Source organism: Cyanistes caeruleus, chromosome 10, assembly GCF_971803275.1.
Source record: "Cyanistes caeruleus chromosome 10, bCyaCae1.hap1.1, whole genome shotgun sequence".
NCBI lineage: Eukaryota > Metazoa > Chordata > Aves > Passeriformes > Paridae > Cyanistes > Cyanistes caeruleus.
The window spans coordinates 15648503-15670520 of record NC_141710.1 but is presented as its reverse complement, the minus strand read 5'-3'; the positions used below and the strand labels follow the sequence as shown (position 1 = coordinate 15670520).

Here is a 22018-nt window from a genome sequence, read left to right as displayed (position 1 = left end):
GGGAGGGGCGGCCTCAGCCCCGGCCCCACTGAGCAGGCATCAGCCGGACAGCCCCGCGAGGCCCCCGAGCGTGGTGGTTGCCGTGGAGACGGACGGTGCATCCCGGTGAGGGCAGGGACCGGGGGAAATGAGGGCGGATCCCGGTGAGAGGTTGAGGGGAGGCTGGGCCGGTCTAGGCAGGGCTGAAGACGGGCCGCGGCAGTGGAACGAGCGGAGGAGCCCGAAGAGGGGCAGAGCAGAGGGAGAGAGCAGCCCCTGGTGTTCGGGGTGGGCTCCGGGCCCTGCTCGTCGTCCTCTGTTCTCACCCTGAGTCAGTGAATCATCTCGACATTTATTTTACCCCCGATATGGCCTTGCAGGCAAAAACAATATTTCGACACTGAAATCCCTGTAATCAAGTCTCACATTCCTTTATTTTCCTAAATATGATTAGGAAGCATGTACTTAACCCGTGTGCTCACGTCAGGGTTATTCACTCCCGATTTCTGTCACTTCCCTCACACTGCCAGAAACTCAGGTGTGTTTTCTGAGCACTTGAAGTGATTTAGGGGAAGGGAAACCTTGAGGTACCTTGATGGTCCTTTTCTCTTCCCTTTTCCTTCTCTTCCCATCCCTTTCTTCCCCTTCCTCTCTCCATTCCTCCCCTTTCCTTGCCCTTCCTCTTCCCCTTTTTATTTTTCAAAATGAGCATCTTGCTGTCCTAATATTTCTAGCAGGAGGCAGAGCTGTGGAAGGTAAGGCCACACCTATTTTGCATTCCAAGAGACCTTTATTTGGTAAAAATCAAGTTACTTGTGATTTCCGGCTCAGTTGCTGCTCCTGTGGATATTCAGAATCTCTTTGCCAATCATTTGCCAAACTGAGTGAAAGGAGATGTAACATTCTCAGCTATGCATTTTCTCACTGGAATTCACTGGAGTCTCTTTGCTTGACTACAAGGAATGCTGAACAAAATGCTGCTCTTGAATCCATGTTCATTTCTCAGGCAGCAGGGTGGGAGAAATGTACATCCAGAACTCTCACACAGCAGAGGGAGTTGCAATCCCCAAAGGAACAGGAGGCCAGACCTTTTATACAGTTGTTTTAAAAATTATTACTTGATATGTTTTTCTTTCCCTTTAGATCAGCAGGGAAAGAATGTCATCCAAAACTCATGGGGAAAGCTGAATCTTTCACATACTCCATTTAAAAAAAAATAAATTATTGTTACTAAGAGTTTAATGAGGGAGTTCAGCAAACACAACAATGCAGGGCAATGCCAGTGGATGGTCTGAGGGTACTGTGTTGACGCTAAAATCCAGAGCAAGCAGCTCCTATCTGTAGTGTTTGCAAATGCCCCAGGCAGTGGTTTCCTTCCAACTTAACACAAGCACAGACTCTACTGCCTTGGCACATGGACCTGCTGAGCAAGGATATGGATGTAAGAGAAGATACACATGAGGAGAAAAGCAGCAAAGGGGCTTTAGAGAAATATTCCAGCTGCCAGCTTTCTTAAAACTTATTAATATCCTGAGTTAATTCTCTCCTGGTCAGAAGCTGCTGATGGAAAAGAGGAAAAGCTGTTGCATCCTCCTTTGTTTCCAAATAAGTCCCTTTTTCTTATGAGAGCTGCACATGTTATTTCTTCTTCCAAAAATGCTGCTGTAATCATCTGTCACAGCTATCTCCCAACACATCTTTTTTCACCATATTTTTAGCATTATGACTCCAAATAAATAGATTATTCATAGGTTGTTTAGACTCAAAATATGGATCATGGATTTCTGAAAAAGATAAAAATGAGTAAAACATCGAAGACTATTTTATTAGTGCCTGTTGACTGGAGACACTGCCTTTCTTGTTGTGAAAATACTGCATCTCCACTTCTATCATTGATTCCAAGGTTAAACAGAAATGTGATGGGTTTAGTGTATTATACAGATCATTTGCCATTTTTTTTTGTTAACACTATTATCAGATTCCTCTCAAGTTGTTACATATTTTTATAATTAAGATAAAAGAGAGGAAAAAAAATCTCAGAAGCAAAAGGTTGAAATCAGTTCCTTCTTCATCCTAAGTGACCATCAAAAGCTCTGCTAAGAGTAATTAGAGCTAAGTGGGTACGAAAAATACAAGTATAGTGAACATATTAATAATGTTCAGAATCACTACTTTGCTGCTATCTTTTCCTGCCATGATTTAAACAACCTTCTTGAAATAAATTTGCTGCCTCTAAAAGGCTGCTCTGTATTTTCATCTATTCAGGAGTTAGAAACCTTATCATAACTGCCTGGCTTAGGGGAGATTACTCTCCTTTGACCCAGAGCAGTATTATCCTTTAACTTAAATACCTCTGTCTTTCCCTGGTATCTGCCCTTCCTATGGATTTAATGAGAGCAGTTCCAGTCGCTGCCCCGTGCACACTTTCCAGTCTTATCCCCAGGGAGAGCTGTGCCCTCTTCCAACACATTCCAACACGTGTTGCATTAAACAACTTCCTGCAATAGACAGGGACATCAGGAAATAAATGTGTGAAATCTGTTACTTTTGTTTGTTTTACCTATTCTGTACTAACAGACATCAAATAAACCTGCTCTGAAAAGTGGCTCTTATTTTCCGCCAAGGGAAATTAACTTCATGGTCCAACTGTAAATTACATATTTTCTTCAATAGAAACAAAAAAAAAGGAAGAGAACAAGTGATAACAGCTTCAGCACAGCTGCATCCAAACCTCTTTAATTTCCCTAGAATATGGCCATGTCTTATGCTAACAGGGACTGCCTGGTGTGTTTCCTTGGCATGCTTACAGGTTGGGCTGTAATATTTTGCAGGCTTAGCATATGTTTATGCAAGGGTTTTATAGACGGCACAAATCCAGTTGTAGGTAGAGCAGCCAAATTAAAATTTTGTTAGTGGCTGTTGATACTTCCATTGCAATGACACTCAGAACCTCAGTCTGCAGTTCTGCTACGTATTGTACAATAAATACCTGATTTGTATGTACAGGTTTTGGAGGGACTGTCCAATGGCATATCAAAACATTAAAATTCTCAGAGAAGTCTTCCACTGTTGTGCAGGTATTTTCTTAGGTATTTTTGGATTAATAGTGAATTTTCACTTTTCCTTAGATATGCTTTCACAATATTCCATCTGTAGGCAAGGCAAAGGGGTGCTCAAGTGTATGTCAGAGAAGTTTCATGTTAGAAGTGCAAGTTAAAATAAAATACTACAGAAAGTTAAAGATTGTTTACTCAGTCCAGGTATTGGTTCTTGTTTAACTTTCAGCATCTTAAGATGGTAACAGTTCCTGCTGAGAGGGGACTGGGATCACAGAAGTGTGAAGGCTACACAGTAATATGGAGGAATGATTAGAGCATGAAGGTTCACCATCTGAGACTTTATAGGACATGGATTTCTTTTTTCCTTTTAAAAAGGCACCTTTCTTCTGTTGTTTCCCAAAGTCCACTATGAACCGCTGCTCCCCCTGAACTGAATTAGGAGGCACCTCACCCAGTTTGTGCCCTCCATACCCACTCCTTTCTCAGCCTGTCTACCCAGATCTGCTGTAGGAGGGACCAGGACCTCTTTGTTTTGTGAAAGCTAAACATTCCCACTGTCCCTGAATGCAGCCATTAGCGGAGCACAGCTCCTCTTATAAACAGTGTATGGAAAATTATAAACAAAGCCAGGGAAGTATATGTAAGGCTGCAAATAAGGCTATTTTGGGTCTACCTTTAGTTTAAACTACTGTTACTGACATTACTAACACCATAGCATTTTTTTGATTGGTATCTTTTATCTTTGTTCCTCCTAGTAAGAACAGACAGACTAAACAAATGGAAAAAATCACTCATCTGGAAGCTCTGATGTTTAGTGCTGTGCTGGAGAACTGTGTGGATCAACTTGCAATTATTGGATATATCATGCCAGTTCCACACGATGACAAGACAGACATCAACCATGTATGTGCCACTGCTTAAAAAGATGTATATCATATCTTTGTTTTTTCTTTGTCTTATATCTTTTACCAGCATTTTTAAAAAAAAAATAACTCAAATATATTTTCTGTGATTCTATGACTCTTGGGTGAAGAAACACAATAAAAGTGACCTAATTTTAATATTTATACTGCAGCATCACTGAGAAGCCTTGGTCAAGAATTTGTGCAAAGGACCTTTCTGATCCAAGATGAGGTTTCTGAGATTATAATTTTAAAATCTCAGTGGTTACACAACATGCAAAGAATTGGGGAGAAGGAAGCAACACACGTATAGGTTCATTGGTAGATACAGAGCTATTTTAAAAGTAGAAATGTATAGGTATTTCAAAGTACTCAAAACCAGGGTAATTCAATTCCTCTTTAAGTCCATGCCAAAGTTCCTTTTGTTCCCACAATATATTAAGAAAGATGCACTTCAAAATATATTAGTAACCACCCTTTCTCAGTGATCATTAATTAGTAGTTGATTTCTAATATGCATCATAGCTAAGATGGTTGGGCAGAGATATGGAGAACAGGGAATTCCTAATGCTCAGGCAAGGGTTTGTTGCTGTGAAGGAAGGTGGTGTGACATTTCTGGTAGCTGCTAGACATAGGAATCAGGATGGGACCATCCTGAGGGGTAAATGGCTCTAAGTACTGTGGTCTGTAAGTGACACAGCTGGTTCTTTCCAGTTTTAGCAGGTTTGAAACCTTTTTAAGATGAGCTCAAGAAAAAAGTTCATGACCAGGATGAAAATAAAAACTGGGATCTGAGTTTTGACATCTAATGGTGTTCACTCTGTCTAATGTACCACTTAAGAATGACAGAAGTTAAATAATGTTTTTCTACGTGCTTCCTTTCCGTATTACCTTTTCAAAAAACCCATGGCAAAGCCGCAGCAGCTGGGGTTACAGTGAATTTCAGGGCAGGAACGATGCTGAGACTGTGCCATAGAGGGCACTGCTCCCCTGAAAGACTTGTGAGAGCCGGCCTCAATTGCTCCCAGTGGATGCTTCTCCCTGTCATGTGCCAGCAGGAAACCAGAGAAAGAGCATATCTTGGGACAGCAGGAATTGTCCTCTTCAGACACACAGACTCAGGTTGATAAACCTGAAGGTACACATAAATTATAGAGAAAACAGCTTCGCTTTTCTCTTCAATCACAGATGCTCATTTTCACTAAGTCACTTCACAGAACACAACTTTCTCACAGGTTATAAACCCTGTGTTCTTAAAGATGTCAAAACAAATTGAGGAGGAAACATTTTAGAAACAAGAAACAAGAAAATGGCTTAGGGAAGCTACTTGCTAATTTCGGTGTTCTGTAATTTGCTACTCCTCCCTGTTTCTCAGTTTACATTTGGCTGTTTTCATTGTATTTATACAAGATCTGTATTTGCAAAGTACCCTGGAGTTCCATCAAGCAGACAAATCAATGGTATCTTCAAAGACTGACATCTAAATTTCAGTTGATGACATTTTTGAGAGGATTAATCACAGTGTTGGCCAGCACCTCACTGATTTTCCAGATTGGATGCTCTTGCACATTGCTTCACGCAGTGCATGCCCCAGAGGGAAGCAGCCTTTCTATTTGCTGAATTTTGGGCAACAGACAAGCACTTAGGAGACTACACAGATGGTAACACATGCAGTTTACCAACTTATTGCTTTTACATAGTTATTTGTTGATTATTAGTGTTTAAGTCCCTACTGTTCACAGACAACCCAGTTATTTCCTGTGCTGAACTTTCCCAGACATTAAAAAACATGTATCAGAACATTCATAAAATCTACATGATATTAAAAGTTTGCCAAAATTAGTTCTTTCTGAAGTACAGTTGTCACCTAGTAGCTATTTAAGCCCTTTTTTTTGCTAATTAGCAATGCAATTTTCATTGGTCTGTGTATGCTTTGCATGTGATTCATTTAACATAAATTTAACGGCCCAAAAGTTAAGCACGTAGTCACTTAGCCTCCTTCTCCAGTCACTGGTGAGTCAGGCACTGCCAGAGGCTGATCTATCCCAGTCCAGAGTTGTCCAAAACACTCAGCATGAGGCAGTCCCTTGCAGTGTCCTCACAGACTGCAGCAGCACATCAGACCTCTGACAGAGCTTTGCTTGACAAGTAACTTTTTGGAAGTACTCCTGGCATCCACAGCTGCTGCCCTGACCACTTGTTTTAACTCTGCCCTCTCTGCTCTGCTGGCACAAATGTGTGTGTGGTTGTGGAAGAATCTGGACTGAGAACTGGTGCTGCTAAAAATAACTTTTTTTTTTTTTTTTTTTTCCTTTTAGCTGGAAAATGTTTAATCACAGTGAGTTCTCTGTACACTTCCCCAAGCAGCCAGGGTGAGGAGCAGGCAGCTGCAGACAGGGATGGGGCTGGCAGAGGCTGTGTTAGCTGCAGTCAGCAGTGCTGTTATAAAGTGTTCAGCCACAGAAATGCTGGTAGGCAGGCAAGAAAATGTTCTCTTTTAATGTTCCAGTATATACACCTGCATTTTATCCATAACACATAAAGCAGAGAATTTCCTAGAAGCAAGAGCTTAGCTGATTTTATAGTGTGCTTTTGCATTTTTGGAGGCTTTTCTTTTTTTAATGAAATTGCACTCAATCACAAGATACCTTTCTATGAAAGAGAGAGCTGCCAATATTTTGAATTTTTCCTTTGAATTCATGTTATATTTCCTCTGCTATTACTCTCTCAAAAAACCTGCTAAGCAGATAGCAGACAGAAAGTCTATCACCTTTATTTCCACACAGCTTTAGTTGTACCAATAATTGGTACAATATTGTAGGGAAAGGTTGTGGTGACAGGCAGTGGGAAATATTTAAGAGAAGGAGGAGAAACAGGCTAACAGTCTTCCAGTTTGTAAAAACTGCTGCAAAAAAAGGAGGGAACAACTTCTTCTCTGTGCCTACAGAGACCAGGACAACAAGCCAGGGACTCAAATGCTGTTGAGGAGAAAAAAACTTTCTTATGGTAAAGGAAGTTGTGAGGTGCTGGCACTGACAGGAGGGTGTGTAGTTGCCACTGCTGGAGGCCATTAAGAATATGTCAGATTAAGAACAGTGTGAAGCATCATCTCTTGGAGTGGATGAATTCACCTTTTTTGGCCTTTTCTAGTCCTGTCACTTTAGGACTTTTGAGCCCATAAGCTTGAATGAGCTACACTGTGTGCTCAAAACTAACCAACATAAATGTTTCTGATCTTCCACTCTTTGCAGAATGTAACATGCACTATCAGCTGCTCTCAATATAACCTCATTCCAGTTTATTACTGATTTTCCTTCCTCTCACATAATGTGAGAGGAATTGCAGAGGGCTTAGTTCTGCTGTGCAATGCAAGCAGGTCTCTCTTATTCCCTTTTCCCTCTTTCCTTATTCTCTTATTTCCCTTATACCCTTTCATTCCCATCCAGGAAATGAAAGAAATGGTCCAGAAGGAACTGGATAATAAACCCTCAGAATTTATGTCAGCAAAGCAAGAGAGTGGGGAAACAGCTACCTCCACGACCCTGGAAAACACCGAACACAAGCAGCAGCAGGAGGAAACTGAAGATCAAAAAAGCACTCGCCATTCTTCCAGAAGGCCCAAGAAACGCACCACTCGGGCTGCACAGAGGCTCAAAAAAGTTTATGCTGACAGGTGAGTAAAGCACCCATGAGGGATGCTCAGAGCTGTAAAGTTCTCAGTCTACCTCTTGAAAGCAAAAATACAAATTCCTTACTCTCCCACTTCCAGACTACATCAATCTCTGTCTGGAAGGAGTTCCTCTAAGGACAGCAGTGGTATCTTCCATAGATAATTTTGTTCCAGCCTTTGCTTGTCTCTGGATGCTACCTAATGACCAGCAGTTTATTTTGAATGGAGCTGTAAAACATTACCCCATTGATAATGGTTGCCTGGGTAGAAATCATACCAGGCACTAATCAGTGCTCACGTTCTGAGACCTGGAGTCAGGTTCCTTTAGCAGATCCCACATGCAAAGGGAGATTGGAACTTTGTTTTTGAACTCAGTCATTCTGCAGGGCACACAGAGTTTCTGTGGCAGTTATAGCCATTATAGAAAAGGTAATCTATATAAAGACTAAAAATTTTCTTTCTTTTTTGAAACAAATTTTATTCCTGCACCTAAACCAATGCCCTGATTTGCAGAAATACCAGCAGCCTTTGGTTTGACAGAGATTCTAGAGCTGAATGCTCAGTATGCATTTTTCTGCATCCTGGCTTCTGTCATTTAATATAATTTCAACAATGGGTTTAAAGAAGATTCTAACACAAATGAGGGAAATGCAGCTAAAATGTAAATGCCACATGCATCATGACATTCAATAAACTGGACAAGCCCATGTGTTGCATCACCAGGTCTCATTTTCTAAGGTCCACCTGTCATCACTACTGCAGGCCAGCAGCTTTCTTAATGGCAACACATTATCCAAGCACGGATATGTTTGTGCCTTTTTGCACAAATTCCCAAGCAGTATGCAGGACAGATTTTTAAATTATAAACTTCAACCAACTCCTAATATTGAGTTCTCCAGACATACAATAAGCAGATACCATGGGAGAATCACTTCTGGTTTTGATAAAACCAGAAAAGGGATCTTTTATTTCCTTACATTTTACTGTAAACAGCAATGGATAAAACTGTCAGACACTGTACTACCAGCATCTGTAAAATACTGTTGTGTTCCTTTTTTTTCCTGGCAGGCAGTATGCAAGTAATGTAATTACACTCACTATTAAAAAGATGGAGGAACTGGGAACATTTAGTAGCCTAACAGATGCTAATGAGAGAGAGAAGGCAAAAAAGAACAAGTTTTTTGACATCCTTATCAGGTCAGTGTTGTGTTCAGTTCTTCCCTGTTTAAATGCTGCAAGCCATCCCCACTCAGTACATGCTGAAAAGAAAATAACACCCAATAAAACCAAAATATAGAAAGGATACTTTTTTAAACTTTAATTATTCTGTTTGCTTTGCAAACTGCAATTTTTCCACTTCAGAAAGAAACAGTGGATGGGTCTGATACTGATCTAGGAATTGCCTGAGCTTTGACCATGGTGGACACCAGTGGCTGAATGAGTACAAATGCCTCATTTCAATTAAAACATAATGTGATGTAGGAGCTCCTTGATCTTTTACTCCTGTCCCCAGTGAAAGCCAGAGCAGCAGAGAATCTGTTCAAAACAGGGCCAGTAACATATGGCCTTTAGGTTGTCTGATGCCCAGGAGATTCTGCTCTAACCCACATGCTAATAGGCTCCCTGTTCCCAGCAGCAGTGAGGAGTTAGCACAGCTGGTGACAGAGGTGTCTTATTTAAGGCTAATCCACCAGCCACTGTACTGTGATTCTCTTCTGTCCCAAATCTTTCAGGGTACACATTTGTTATCATCTCAAACTGGTGAATTTTTATCTCAAACTTTTGAGCTCTAGAGGTTTGGTGGTTTTTTTAGCATGCAAAGCTCTGGTTCAGTCCCAAGACTGTCAGAGAGAATCTCAGTCATCAGACAAATATTTGATCACTTTACCTCCGTGTAGCAGCTTGGGCCCATCATTGAGGGTGCACAGCAAAGCCACTCTCAGTCATGATTTGTCAGGAGACCAACCTACTGGAACAGCCCCTGGCTGCTCAGGGATCTGCCTCCAGGGCAAATCCCCAGCTTCAGTGGAATGTGTGACTTCAAGCATGAAACCAAACTCTTCCACTGCCTAAAACCAAGGGATTTATTGTTTATCAATGGAAAGGACAGAAAGCAAGAATGAGATTAGCAATTGGCTGTGGAGTAACTATCCAATACTGAAAGGTAGAAAAGAGCAGACAAACTATAATCAGAAAGGACATCATCCTTTTTATCCCCTTCTGTCAATCATATCTAGCCATGCTGTACTATACATTCTTTTCATGGAATGAACTTGATCTTCTTACAAGATAATAAATACTTCCCTGGTCTTGTGTAAATACACTGTTCTGAAAGACATATGCAGTGAGATGACAGGGACTCCTTATCAGAAGCTTTTGTTCATCATTCACCCAGATAAGGACTCTGAAAATGAAATGCATGTGTGATTGTAAGGTTGGGACAGGATACAAAGTTTCAGGGGCCAACTGTAGTATTTACTGGGTTTAAAACTAATCATAAGCATGAAAGCTTAGAGAAGCACTCTGAATGAAGTAAGATAATAATACCTAGAATATTTACTACATCTGTTTTGTTTTAGACAGATGAATGCTTCTCTAGCTTTTGGTCTTCACTCAGATCACTTCATGGATCTCAGAACCTGGGACAGTGTTCTTTGGAAGATTTTAGGTCTGATATGAAAGAAACAACATTCTCATACACATAACACAATTTGGCACTCTGCTGCTCAGGCTTGCTTCTGCATAGATTCATTTTTGCCTAAGTCTAGAAACTGTGACTACAATGACAGGCATCTTCCCTCTCCGCTATAGTAATCACATCGTCCTCAAATTCATTCCAGGCTTTCAACAAGAGCATCCCCTGGTTTTTTGTCTTGTTCTCCCTTTTGTTCCCATCTGCCTTGCTCAGTCTGTGCACCTCTTCTTTCAGGATTTACTGACCAAGTCAATAGTTTTGGTGAGAACTCTGTTTAACTTACCACACTGTATCAGGAGACAGGAAGTTCTCCTTCTAGGTAAACAGCTCTTGTCTTTTTTGATACATTCAAGTAATTGTATTTTCCCACTTTAGGGAGGAAAAAGGAAAGAAGGAGATAAAGGCACTCCAGAAACAGCTGCAAGATGTCAAGAAACAAACTGATAATGACCTTCAGGTGAGAGCACTTAGCACTGGGCATCTTGCCAGGGGGAAGCCTGTTAGGAAGTTGGCCTCTGCTGCCCAGGAACTAGCACTCATAGAGGCCATGGTCATACACAATGAGCCACCACTTAGGAGTACAGAAGCAGAATAATTACAATAAAGATTTGTATTTGGAATAAGCCTACTAATGAGTTCAAGAGCAGTGTCTGATAGTTTTCAAATGGGAGCTCAAAATGCTCATAATCATGAGAGACTGTGGTCAAATTAGAATATCCAAAAAACTCTGCTGGGAGTGACAAAGCACAGATACAGCAATCAGTAAGAAAGAGGTTATCTGCAGATAACAGTATCTAAGATTCTGTCATACTCAGTCATGGCAGATCATTTGGCACAGAAGGAAGTGTGCCAAAGGGAGCGAGAAGGACAGAAGCCTATCATAGGGGCAGGCCGTTTTTCTACTTACCTTTTCATCTGGGGAAAGTGTTATTCTATTAATCTATTTTTTTCTAGGCTTCCAGACATCAGAAAATCCCAAACATGCCTACACAAGGGCAGATCAATGTTATTGCACATATGCTGTCAACTTAATCTTTCTGAAAAGCTTCAGCCCTTCTGTCTGCATCATGCAAAGGGTGTGTGCATGCAGAGTAAATATGGGGCATTCTGGAAATGTCAGACTTGCTACACAAGTGCAGATCAATTGAATGGCTTATCACTGGTCACTTTGATGCTCACCAGACAGCTCAGACTTGATGCTCATTCAACATGGAAATGTAGTCTGGCCCTGCTGAGGCAGGAGATGTGTGATAGCAAACAAGCAGAAGGCAAGCTGGGGCAAAGCTGTACAGGGGCTGGGGGAAGGAACAAGAATCTGACACTTGGTTCAGTAGTGAGCAAAAGGAGAGCAAGGGCATCTGAGGAAAGAATTGGTGTCACTGAGTTTTGTCTTTGGACAAAAGTGTGGACAGTAATTAAATCAGGATATAGCTGTGAGAAATTTTAAGCCCCAGACATGCTGGTGAAGTTTGGTTTGTAGAACACAAAGGTTTTGTGTTGGCAGCCTGGATGCACGTGCAGTGGAAAGTTTAATTGTAAATACAGGACAGTTGTAAAAACACAAGGGACCTATTTGCTTCTCATATTGTCCCTTCTCAGTCGGACTCTGATGGCTCCTGGGAAGTTCCTGCTCTCCCAGGCTGGTGAATGATGAGGTACTTCTCCATCTGTGTAGTGCTCTTCAAACCTCACCATGTCTGTACACATAATATATGGACCCAGTCCTGGTTTAATTCCTTCCCAGGGGCTGTAATCATCCTGTCTTCTACCAGCAGCAATGTCCTGACACTCCACAGTCAGGAGGCCACTTCTCTGTGTCCTGCCCTGCACCTCTCCTACCTCCTGCAGTCATAAAAGTGTGTCATAAAATATCTCCCATGCTGAGAGGGGTCTCTTCTTTTTGTCCTTTCAGTGCTAATTCAGTTTTTGGGTTTGGCCTCATCAAGTGGGATTTGCAGTCATCTGTGATTTTTTTAATATTTCAAGCTTAAAAGTCCTTTTCTGAGCTTCCTTATAGTTTCAGCTTTGATAACAAATCAAAGACAAGACTACTTTAAAGTACTGCTTTCCTCCTGTGCCAAAAATAATGGTGTCTCACTGTGTCTCCCAAGGGAGAATAATTTCTATTTGCTATGTATGGGATTTTCCCATAGGCAGTTTTACAGACACTTGCATGATTTGTCATCTTGCCAACTAATTAAAAATAAAAATACAGCTTCGCTGACTTTGGAGTACTTTGAACAACAATAATAATGCACAGACCTGTAGACAAAAGCCTCCATGGCTGAGAAAACAAAAGCGAGCAAATCTAATCCTAGAACCAGAAAAACACGGCTTTTGTCTCATTCATGTTGCTGTGAATTTGTATTTTCAGCCTTTCTATCTCTTAATAAAATGCTAATTAACAGTGTATTAGCCTGCTCAGCTCATTTTTCTTTCTAATGGAACACAAATCAAATGCTAAATGTTCCTCTATTTTGTTTTCTCTTGGAAAGCACTGATGTCTCTAAAGGAGCTGAAATGGTGCATCTGGTTTTGTTCTTACCTCTCTATGCAGGAGCAGCACTGGTAGCTCAGGTTTGGCTGCAGGGGGTCTGTTTGCTGCTGCAGTGTTCATTTTCTAGTTTCTATAGAAATACTTTCTCTGGTTTCCTGGACAAGTAACAGCAGTCTGTGTGGGTTTTGAAGCGGATTAATATCATATAGGATTATATGGCTTAACATAAAAAATTAGGAATGTAAAATGTAACATTCATGCATTGCTCTTCATCTGAAGACTTTTTATGTCCTGTAGGTTTTGTGGTGTACTCATGTCATACATGTGTGCAGGTAGTGGTGTAATTTTATAATAAGCAGTAATATTACAGCTAGCAGACAGAAATCCAAGCCATTGCACCACAGTACCAGTGAAAACAGGTCTGTAACTTTAATTGTCAGTTGTCATAACACACCCAGATCCACTGTATCAGTGCATCACTCAGTCATGCTTTTAGAAGTAAGATTAAAACCCACCATGTTTCTTCTCTTTTCCTCTCCCAGGAGGACAAATGCATCAATGGAGTGTTCTGTGGAATGTTTTAAACACATATACACATCCACTGGTGCATGTTTCTACTGGAGATATGCACAGGATGATTACAGTAGAAGGCACAAGGTTTGTGATGGTCCTTCACTGCTGGCAGAGCCCCAAGGAGCACTGTAGGACCTGGAGCTGGTGCACTAGATCCAAACTTGTCTCCAGAGGGGCAGGATTTTCCACAGGAGCACTGTTGTCAACAGGTCTGCCCCCTCTGCCAGCAAACTGCCCCTCCTGGGGCTCTCCTGCAGCTGCTGGCATCAGCACTGCGCTGGCCAAGGGCTGCAGGAGCCATTCTGTCAATGCCAGGTGACAGCCAGCCCCGCTGTCCCTTGGGCACAGACATTCCTTGAGGGTGTTCTGGAGCTGGGACAGTGGTGCAGGCAAAGCCTTATTGAAATGCCTGCAGGGCTGCCTGTTGTGGTTTCAGGGGAGCGAGCCCAGGCTGCAGCAGGTGTGTGGATCCAAGCACATCTCCAGGCCCTGCAAGCTGAGATGCCACAGCTGCCAGGAAGAGCCTTGAGCTCTGAGCACTCGCTGTGGGAGCAAGGCAGAGCAGGGCCCTCTGTCAGCACAGAGCACAGCACTCCTTCCCCTGCCAAATGGGCAGCATGGGACTGCTGGAGAATTCCTCAGACTGTTTACTCCTCTGGGCTATTTTTGTAACCAGCTGTATTTTATGACTGTAAACACTAATTGCTGTGGAAGAGCTGGGAGATCTTGGTGGCACTTACAAGAGAGATAAATCAAAGTAAATGAAAACACAGGAGTGTGGATAAGGTCTCCAGCTAAGTGCAGCTGCTTTTGCAGCCAAACAGCATCTGCAGGGAAGAATCCTGTGGTACCAGGTGACAACAGGCAGGCCCCTCAGCTGATGTCTGTAAGCTGAGAGATCAGAGAAAATCAGCTTGTTTACCTGCTTGTGAAGCAGACTGGCTCCTGACAACTATTTCCTGGGTTTTGATCTTGGTCTCTGCCAGTTTTTTGATCGTTTTGGACACGAGGGATGATTTGGTTTGGCAGATTTGATGCTGAAGTCATCCCAAACAAGCAGCCCTGAGATTTACTGCATCAGCTATGAAAGCATTCCACGTTCTGGCATGGACCTTTGCTATGATAAACCAGAACAAATAAATACCAACTCATTTTCCCAGTTACTGTCCCTTAAGTTCAGGGAACAGCACACTCTGCAGATGGTACCCACAGCTTGTGGGCACTTACTGCTGCATTTACTACCTTCAGCTAAATCCCAAACGTGCCCCAGCTCTGCAGCATCAGGTCCTGCAGCAGGAGCTGCCCTTGTGTCCTGCTGGCTTTCCCTGGCCAGGCAGAGGCTGCTGTAAACCAGCAGTGGGTTTTGTATTTCACTTCCTGTCTGCTTTGGATTGTGTAACCAAGCCCCCAGACTCCCCACCTCTAACCAGGATGTTTTACAACACCACAGACCAAATCCAAACCACATACATGCCATTCAACAGAGAAAACAGAGCAGATGGGCCCCCATCCCAGCTGAGGCCTCGGGCACTCAAATCAAAAGCACTTTTTTTTTACTAAAATGTGAAATGGAAAAGAAAATAACCTGGTGAGAAGTTCATGCTCTGCTCCAACTCTCTGAGTACCTTGTAACCTAGACTGAACCTTTATTTTCTGGCCAGTTTGCAGATCTTGAGCAGATAGCAGTAACACACTGACATCAGCAGTGTTTGACTTTCCTGAGCCACAGCACCACAAAAAGTTGTGGGTTTGCTTTGTTTTAATTAGCATCTCCTCAGTCTCTCTGCTGGTTCTTCAATTTAGACATGATTATGTGACACTATGACACAGGAAGACAATCTCAAAATAGAGTGGTATACTCACATCCCCTGTCTACTGACCAGGAACACAGCTCCTCCCAATGGCCACCAAAATTCCATGCCAGGGAAAATAAAGGCCGTGACCAGAAACCCTAATAAGGCACAAACAGCTCATGTCTGTAGCTGTCTGCAGTCATATGATGATATGGCCATAAAAAAAATAGTATCTGGTTTTGAAACCTTCAAAAACATGTGAACACCTTTGAACCCACAAAACAGCATCAGCCAAGGCCCCAGTTATCCTGAGCCTCATAAATTTACTCTTCCTATGTATGACAAGGGGTGCAGAAGGAAGGATTTTCCTTTTAACTGTTCCCAACTCTTCTTATAAGGACCTTTTCCAAATGAGTCATGCTGCAAAGGCTTTCAAACACAGCACTGTTGAGCTGGCTTCCTCCTGTGACATTTTTCCATGTTTACACAGCTAAGGAATGTGAGGTGCTTCAGAGACAAGATATGTAGGCTTCAAAAAATGCCAGCACTTTGGTATTTCATCTTCAGAGGTTTGGCTGATGAATATCAAACCCACCACAGCATGTCAGGGAAGCAAAGAGAAAGGCTGTAATGGAGCAGTTGGGTACATTCACATTGATCTTGCATAATTACACAGGAAGCTTTGATGACCTTTTAACTTGGTAAAAAACTCTTCATTTTAGAGGCATTTGTCCCAAGTTCCAACCCCAGGGTAATGCATCTTTATCTGTTATTCAAATAAATTAATTAAAAATAAGTAAACAAAACAGCAATCCCAAATCAAGCAAATGCACTTTGCTTCCTGAGCATGCTCCAGAAGCCGGACAAACCACTCAGGATTCTGGCCTATGGGAGTACTCTAGGGAACAGAAAACTCAGTTTTCTGCCGCAGGAAAGCTCAGCTCCATTGCAAAGCAAGGCATGGGGAGAGGCTGGGACCTCATAGCCAGCTTTTCCTTGACACTGCTTCCTTGCCCTGGGTGTATGTTTTCATAATGAAGTGAGCACCATCTACCTGGTAAGATTTCAAGAAAGAACTGTTTGAAAATATCAGCAAGTCAGGATTAGATTTGCACCTGTTCCTAAGGCTGTGTTTATACAGTTGCTGCATAACTAGAAAAACAATAAATCCAAGGAATAGAGTATGCTTTATTATAACAAACTTTGGCTTTTGTGGGGCTGATACATTATCCTCCTTTACAGATGCTCCCTCACTGAGATAGTTTAATGCAAGATGTTAGTAAAAGTAAAACCTAACTGTAAGTGGTTAAAATTCTTTGGCTTTTTTAATATTTATCCTAAGTGTGACTGAATGAATTTCTTGACCAGAGAGCAGGCCTGCCTTGTCCCCCTCTGTTCCTCACTCTGCCCTCTCCAGAGGCAATCACTCCTTGCTGATGGGTTTATTGCTGTCTCTATGGGTTACAGATCAAACTAACCTTTGAAATGCTTCCTTGAAATGGAGCAACATTCAAGGAAAGTGAAGCCTATAGCTTTGTCTCTTCTGACCTTATCAGGGAGTGGAGAGATTAAGAAATGGTGAGCTGACCTCAGTCTCCAGGCTTGCTTTTGTGCTGCTTTTGTCTCCACTAGAACCGAGATAAGGTTATTGATCACCTCAAGGATAAGCTTCAAGAGACGACAGCCAAACTGAACACAGAGAGTAACTACATGAAGAAAAACATGGATCTCCAGATCCAACTGACCCAGAAAAAGTGCAGCAGTGCAGAGGATGCCCTGGAGAAGGAAATCCAGGTAAGCCTTTCCCCGTGGCCCATACTGGAAGGCATCTCCATCTAGAAGGGGAAGAGCCCTCCCTCACTCCTCGGATGCCCTCTCTGTTCTGCATTAGAGTCACCAGCACAGCTGTTTGAACTGGATCAGGAAACTCATTTGGGTTAGAAACCTTTATTTCTTCTATTGTTTGTCTGTACGATGCTGCAAACAGCAACAACAAGGATGGCATGGCTTTAGGAGACAGGGAATGCTTAAAGTAATGCCATGATCAGAAAACCAGACCCAGAAGTATATCCAAAGGGGTGGTTACAAAGGTATTAGCAATCTGAGCTCCCAGCAGATTATACAGATAGAGCTGCTTATGTGGCTCTAAGGTGAACTGGACTAGAAGACTGTTCTGGTTTTGCAAGCATCTTTCTTTGACTGATCAAGGTCTGATCTGTTTCTTTTTCATGGATAGTCCAGGAGCAGGGACTGCCTCAGCTGATTTTATCACTGGAAAAAATGTCTGTGGACTACACAGAACTCCAGCATTTTTACTCAGCTTTCAGCAGCAGTGTGTGCACACACATACACTCCAACATTGTCTCACACATGTTCTGTCTGCTCTGATCACAGAATTTGAGGAGCAAAATTGATGAGGAGATTCACCTCCACATGGAGACTGATAATTTCCTCACACAACAGTATGAGGTATGTGTGATTGTCAGCTATTGCTTAAAACAGCAACCTATAAACACCATATCATTGATTAGTGCCTAAAGGTAACCAGTCAAATCCATCCAATATACCAGGTTAATGACTGCTGCAGTATGAATGATTATTTGTCCTCAAATCTTAATTAACTCAGCTCTCCCAGGCTTGGGAGTTGCTACATATATATATATTTCCTTAAAATTAGGGTTCATGTAATTAATAACATTGTTTATTCAGGTGGTATGGATTTTTCCTCTCTCAGATAGTTGCATTTGGCTAATTGGACTTTATTTAGGTCCTCCTTGGCAGTTACTGGGGCTCCCAGCAGCACAGTGAAGAGCTCAAAGTAAGGGCAGCAGCTTCAGAGACCCAAGGGCTGAGCAGAGGGGAGGGACACTGAGGAGGGAATGACACAAACTGCCAGTCCAGTTGGCCAAAAGGATGATCAGCTTTATCTGAGGAAGAACTGGGGTTGGATCATTGCTAACCCACAACTACTGTACACATTTTCAGCAGCATGACTACCCTTGTGGTGTTGATTCAGAGGTTCAGAGCATTCCTATCATTAACAGTGAATAACTTTACACTGCATAACACTGCAAAGCCTCTCATAAATGGTATGATGGGAAGAAAACCTGGACTACTGCAGAGTACTTGATGCCACTGCCAGTATAGAATTTAATAGGAAATAATAGCTTTTTAAAAATGTAGTAATTTGAGTGCAAACCAGTGCTGTATCATGGGAGCAACTAAACAGTGTGCTCTGCACCCCAGAGCTTTGGTCTGATCAATGCTTCCAGCAAGGGGACTGCCTAAGTACATACTGAGCCTGGCTGGCCTCCAGCAGCCAGCCCAGCACAGCCCCTCAGTGCTCAGACAGCAGCTGGTGGCTTTGCAGGGGCCCCCAGACAGGAGGATGACCATGCCCTCCATCCCCCTTTTGTGTCCAGCTGTGATGCCATAATGAGATTGATGCTTTTCCTCAGATTATTTTTCCATGGAAGCAATCGCAGTGGTTGCTATGGAAAAGTTATTGGTGAATAGGAGGATGTCATCTGGGTGACTGTTTCAGAAACACCTGCCCTATTCATGAACACAAAGCCAAGTTCACAACCTGAAATAGCGTGAAGTGCTGTCCCCTGGGACTTATTCCTGGTGTGCTGAGCTTAATCCAGAAAGTGGGTAGGGATTCAGGCAGAGGATAAAAGCTCTCCCACTGACAAACTGTGCTTTTTAATGCCCCCTCCTTCTGTATACACACAAAGAATGGCTTCTGGCTGTCACTTGCTTCATCAGGACTGACTGCACAGAACTAGCCCTGCCATAATTTATGAGTAGTCTTAGGGGTTTGATCCTTTCAAAATGAGAAGGAAACACTGACCATGCACAGTTTACAGGACTCTCATCACCATAATGAAAGCAGGCTATATAATAGTAGCAAACCTCTGTGCACTCTTTGCACCATGCTGAGCACCACTCTCTCCCCATGCAGAAGGTGAAAGAGAAACTGGAATACTGGATGGAGAAGTATAAAAAAGACACTGCTGCAAAAGATGAAGAACTGGATGATCTAAGGGCATTAAAGGCAGAGAACTTGGAAACGATGCAGAGATTTGCCAAGGAGGTAAGACATCAGCAGCATCGCAGTATTCAGCCATGCAAAATTGCATTGGGCTTTTTCCTACACTCATTTGGATAAGGAACCAGGACCACGTAAAAAAAATCAGTAATTTTGAGGCAGAGGCTGTGATTATAGCACTTGTCTCGGGAAGACAATGGCTGAGATATCATCTTCTATTTGCCACCTGTGACATCAAGGAGGGATGATGATGTTTCCCCTCTACCAATTTTTGAACACCAGCAAGTAATGAGAGAGCTACTGACAGCCTTTGTGAGGGGCAGAGGTACTGTCCCATCCCATCAGTATGCCTCACCTTACTTTGCTGCCCGAGTCTGAACAAATCTGCTCCTTCTAGGAAGATCAGGGTAAGACAGGCTGAGACTGGAAAAGGCAGTTCATCCCTTCTTGCAGACACACATTCCCAGCTGCACAGAGCTCTGTTATCATCTGGGTAGAACCATTCCTGCCCTACTGGGTTCTTGGTTAAGTGCTGGGCTCTGATCACAGCAGAACAGCAGCACAGAACAGAGAGAAGCATCTAGAAAAATGTGTTTTAAAACCAGAAGGAATTTACTTGTAAACATTCCTTACCATCCGTGGGTTGGAGATGATGGGACTGAGCTGGATGTTTCCCTGCTTGTGGGCTCATTTTTCACTCTACACTGTCATGTCAGTGTCCCCAGTGTGTTTGTACATCATCTGCTGCTTAGCCTGGGGGACCAAGTGTCCTCCCCACCACCAGCTGTTGCCTGGGAAGCCATCAGCCAGCCCTTTTACAGCAAGGGATCAGGGGTTAATTACACCCAGGCCATGGTGAGAGGTTTCACTTTGGCAGCAGCTCCAAGTGCCTGAGGACTGACGGTGGTAATGAGCAACATTTGCCATCTGGACTTAGGAAAGACCAAATAATGGAGGTGGGGGAGGAAAGCCTCCACTCACACATTATCCCTGGGCTGCCCTGGAGCTCCCTGGTGTAGAGGGACACCACAACCCACGGGCCTGAGCAGTCCTGGCAGGGCTGTGGGAAGTGTTTAGCAAGGATGAGACCTGTCGGCAGCAGAGGGAAAGAATCCTTACACCAGGGTCCAGGTGAGTCCTGCCATGGCAAATGGCTGGACACAGTGAGCCCTGAAGGCTGGCCTTGCAGTTTAGGGAATATCTTTGTCATGGCTTTTGCCACCCCTGTGCTTTCTTGCAGTGCCTGATGTTCCAGGCAACCATCATCATTGACCGGACAGAAAAGGAGGACAAGAGAAAACAAAGAGAGCGGGAAGCCCTGGAGCTGAAGAGTGCTGTGAAGGTAAAGGGGAGCAAAGCTGAGGCAGTGCTGCTCCAGCAGCAGCTGGGAGCTAATAATCTGTTCCACAGGCTTTGTACAGGCAGAAAACAGCCCAAGGAATCTGGCTGGTGTGTGGTGGCACAAGCAAAGGACAAAGCTTGTTCCTTTGCTGGGGCACACTCAGAGCTGGCAGCTGGCTGCAGCTTTGAGATGGTAAATGAAAGGGGAGCAGCCAGTCTCCTGCAAGTATCGCTGCACAGGTGATACAGGGAGGGTCATGGGCTAGTGGCCCTGCTTGTCCCTTGCCACCAGCAACAAGTGCCCTCAGCCCAGCTGTGGATGCCTTCGGCACAACCAGCACAGGCCCAAAGGCTGCTGCATGGGCTGGGGGTTCCCTTATGTGGCTGGGGAGTACAGAAAAGACTCTCCAGGGATTGAATTGTATGAAGTACCAGAGCAAGTGATTTCCCCTCAAGCCTCTCTCTCTCACTTTCAGGTGCAGGCGTGGTGGAAAGGTACAATGGTCCGCAGATTCCTTGGCCGCTACAAGGAGCTTGAGAAATATTTGAAGGGACAGTTACCAGAGAAACAAACAGGCAAGGAAAAATCTAGAAAAAAGAAATAATAAAGTGGCCACAGATATGCTCCAGGACTGTTGCTGGGCAGGGCACTGTGGTACGTCTGACAGGACAAAACAAACCATGTAACAGAGCTTGGGCAATTCTGGAGGACACAGTTCCTGCAGACACAGTTATGGTGAAGCTGCACTAAGATCTTAAAGCTGCCCTTGTACAGCCTTTTTCCCAGCAGAAAGGGGATTTGCATCAAAGCAGTGAGAAACACTATATCCCCTGAGAAGTGCTTTGTGGAACCAAGACAGTGGGAGGTAATCCTGTTACCAGCCCAGTAACTCACCAGCATGGGATGCTCTGCACCCAGAACCGCCTCTGCTGCCCCCAAAGCACCGGCCCTGGCACCCCCAGCTGGGCTCCCTCTGTGCTCTCCATGCCTCCAGCGCTGGCATCAGGTCAGCAGGGGAGAACACGAGCAGTTTGCAGTGTAAACACAAGTGCAGTCAGAGCACACAGGTTTCCATTTCCGCAGTCCTGCACAGTGTCAGTGCACAGACAGAACAGCTCCACATACCTTCTGACCAAGGGAACAAAGGGAAAAGGCAGCCAGCCATGCTACCTACAGGAGCTGGTCTGTCACAGCCATCCCCACCGCCCTGGTCAGCACCACTGCACAGCGGGATGGGGCTGAAGGCAGGGAGCAGAGCTGCTTTTCAACCAAAAGGGAATCCCTGCTCCTCACACCACTGTCAGTCCACATGCAGGTCTGTGCACAAAGCCCTGTGGCTGAGCTGCCTGGTTTCCGACTCCCACGTGGGAGATGATCTCAAACCACAGAGTCTGCTCTGCTCTGTGATCAGCCCGTGCTGGCCCCATCCAAACCTCCTTGTGTCCAACCTAAGTGGG

At 43.6% G+C, this 22018-nt stretch overlaps 1 protein-coding gene across 9 annotated transcripts; it reads left to right on the top strand.

The window, feature by feature from the left end:
* The first annotated feature begins 20 nt into the window (after window positions 1–20).
* DRC9 (dynein regulatory complex subunit 9) lies at window positions 21–21192 on the top strand. Of its 9 annotated transcripts, XM_086843145.1 has the most exons (13): window positions 115–143; window positions 434–517; window positions 714–734; window positions 2986–3056; window positions 3794–3941; window positions 7387–7613; window positions 8679–8807; window positions 10681–10762; window positions 16801–16962; window positions 17563–17637; window positions 19133–19264; window positions 20460–20561; window positions 21037–21192. In XM_086843145.1, the coding sequence occupies exons 5-13, from the start codon at window positions 3816–3818 to the stop codon at window positions 21163–21165; spliced, it is 1164 nt and encodes a 387-aa protein (XP_086699271.1). In that variant the 5' UTR covers window positions 115–143; window positions 434–517; window positions 714–734; window positions 2986–3056; window positions 3794–3815; the 3' UTR covers window positions 21166–21192. The 9 variants fall into 9 exon arrangements, with proteins under 9 accessions (XP_023788748.2, XP_086699273.1, XP_086699275.1 ...); XM_086843149.1 differs by lacking the exon at window positions 434–517 and having other exon boundaries at window positions 98–143; XM_086843150.1 differs by lacking the exon at window positions 2986–3056 and having other exon boundaries at window positions 121–143.
* Window positions 21193–22018: the final 826 nt, after the last annotated feature.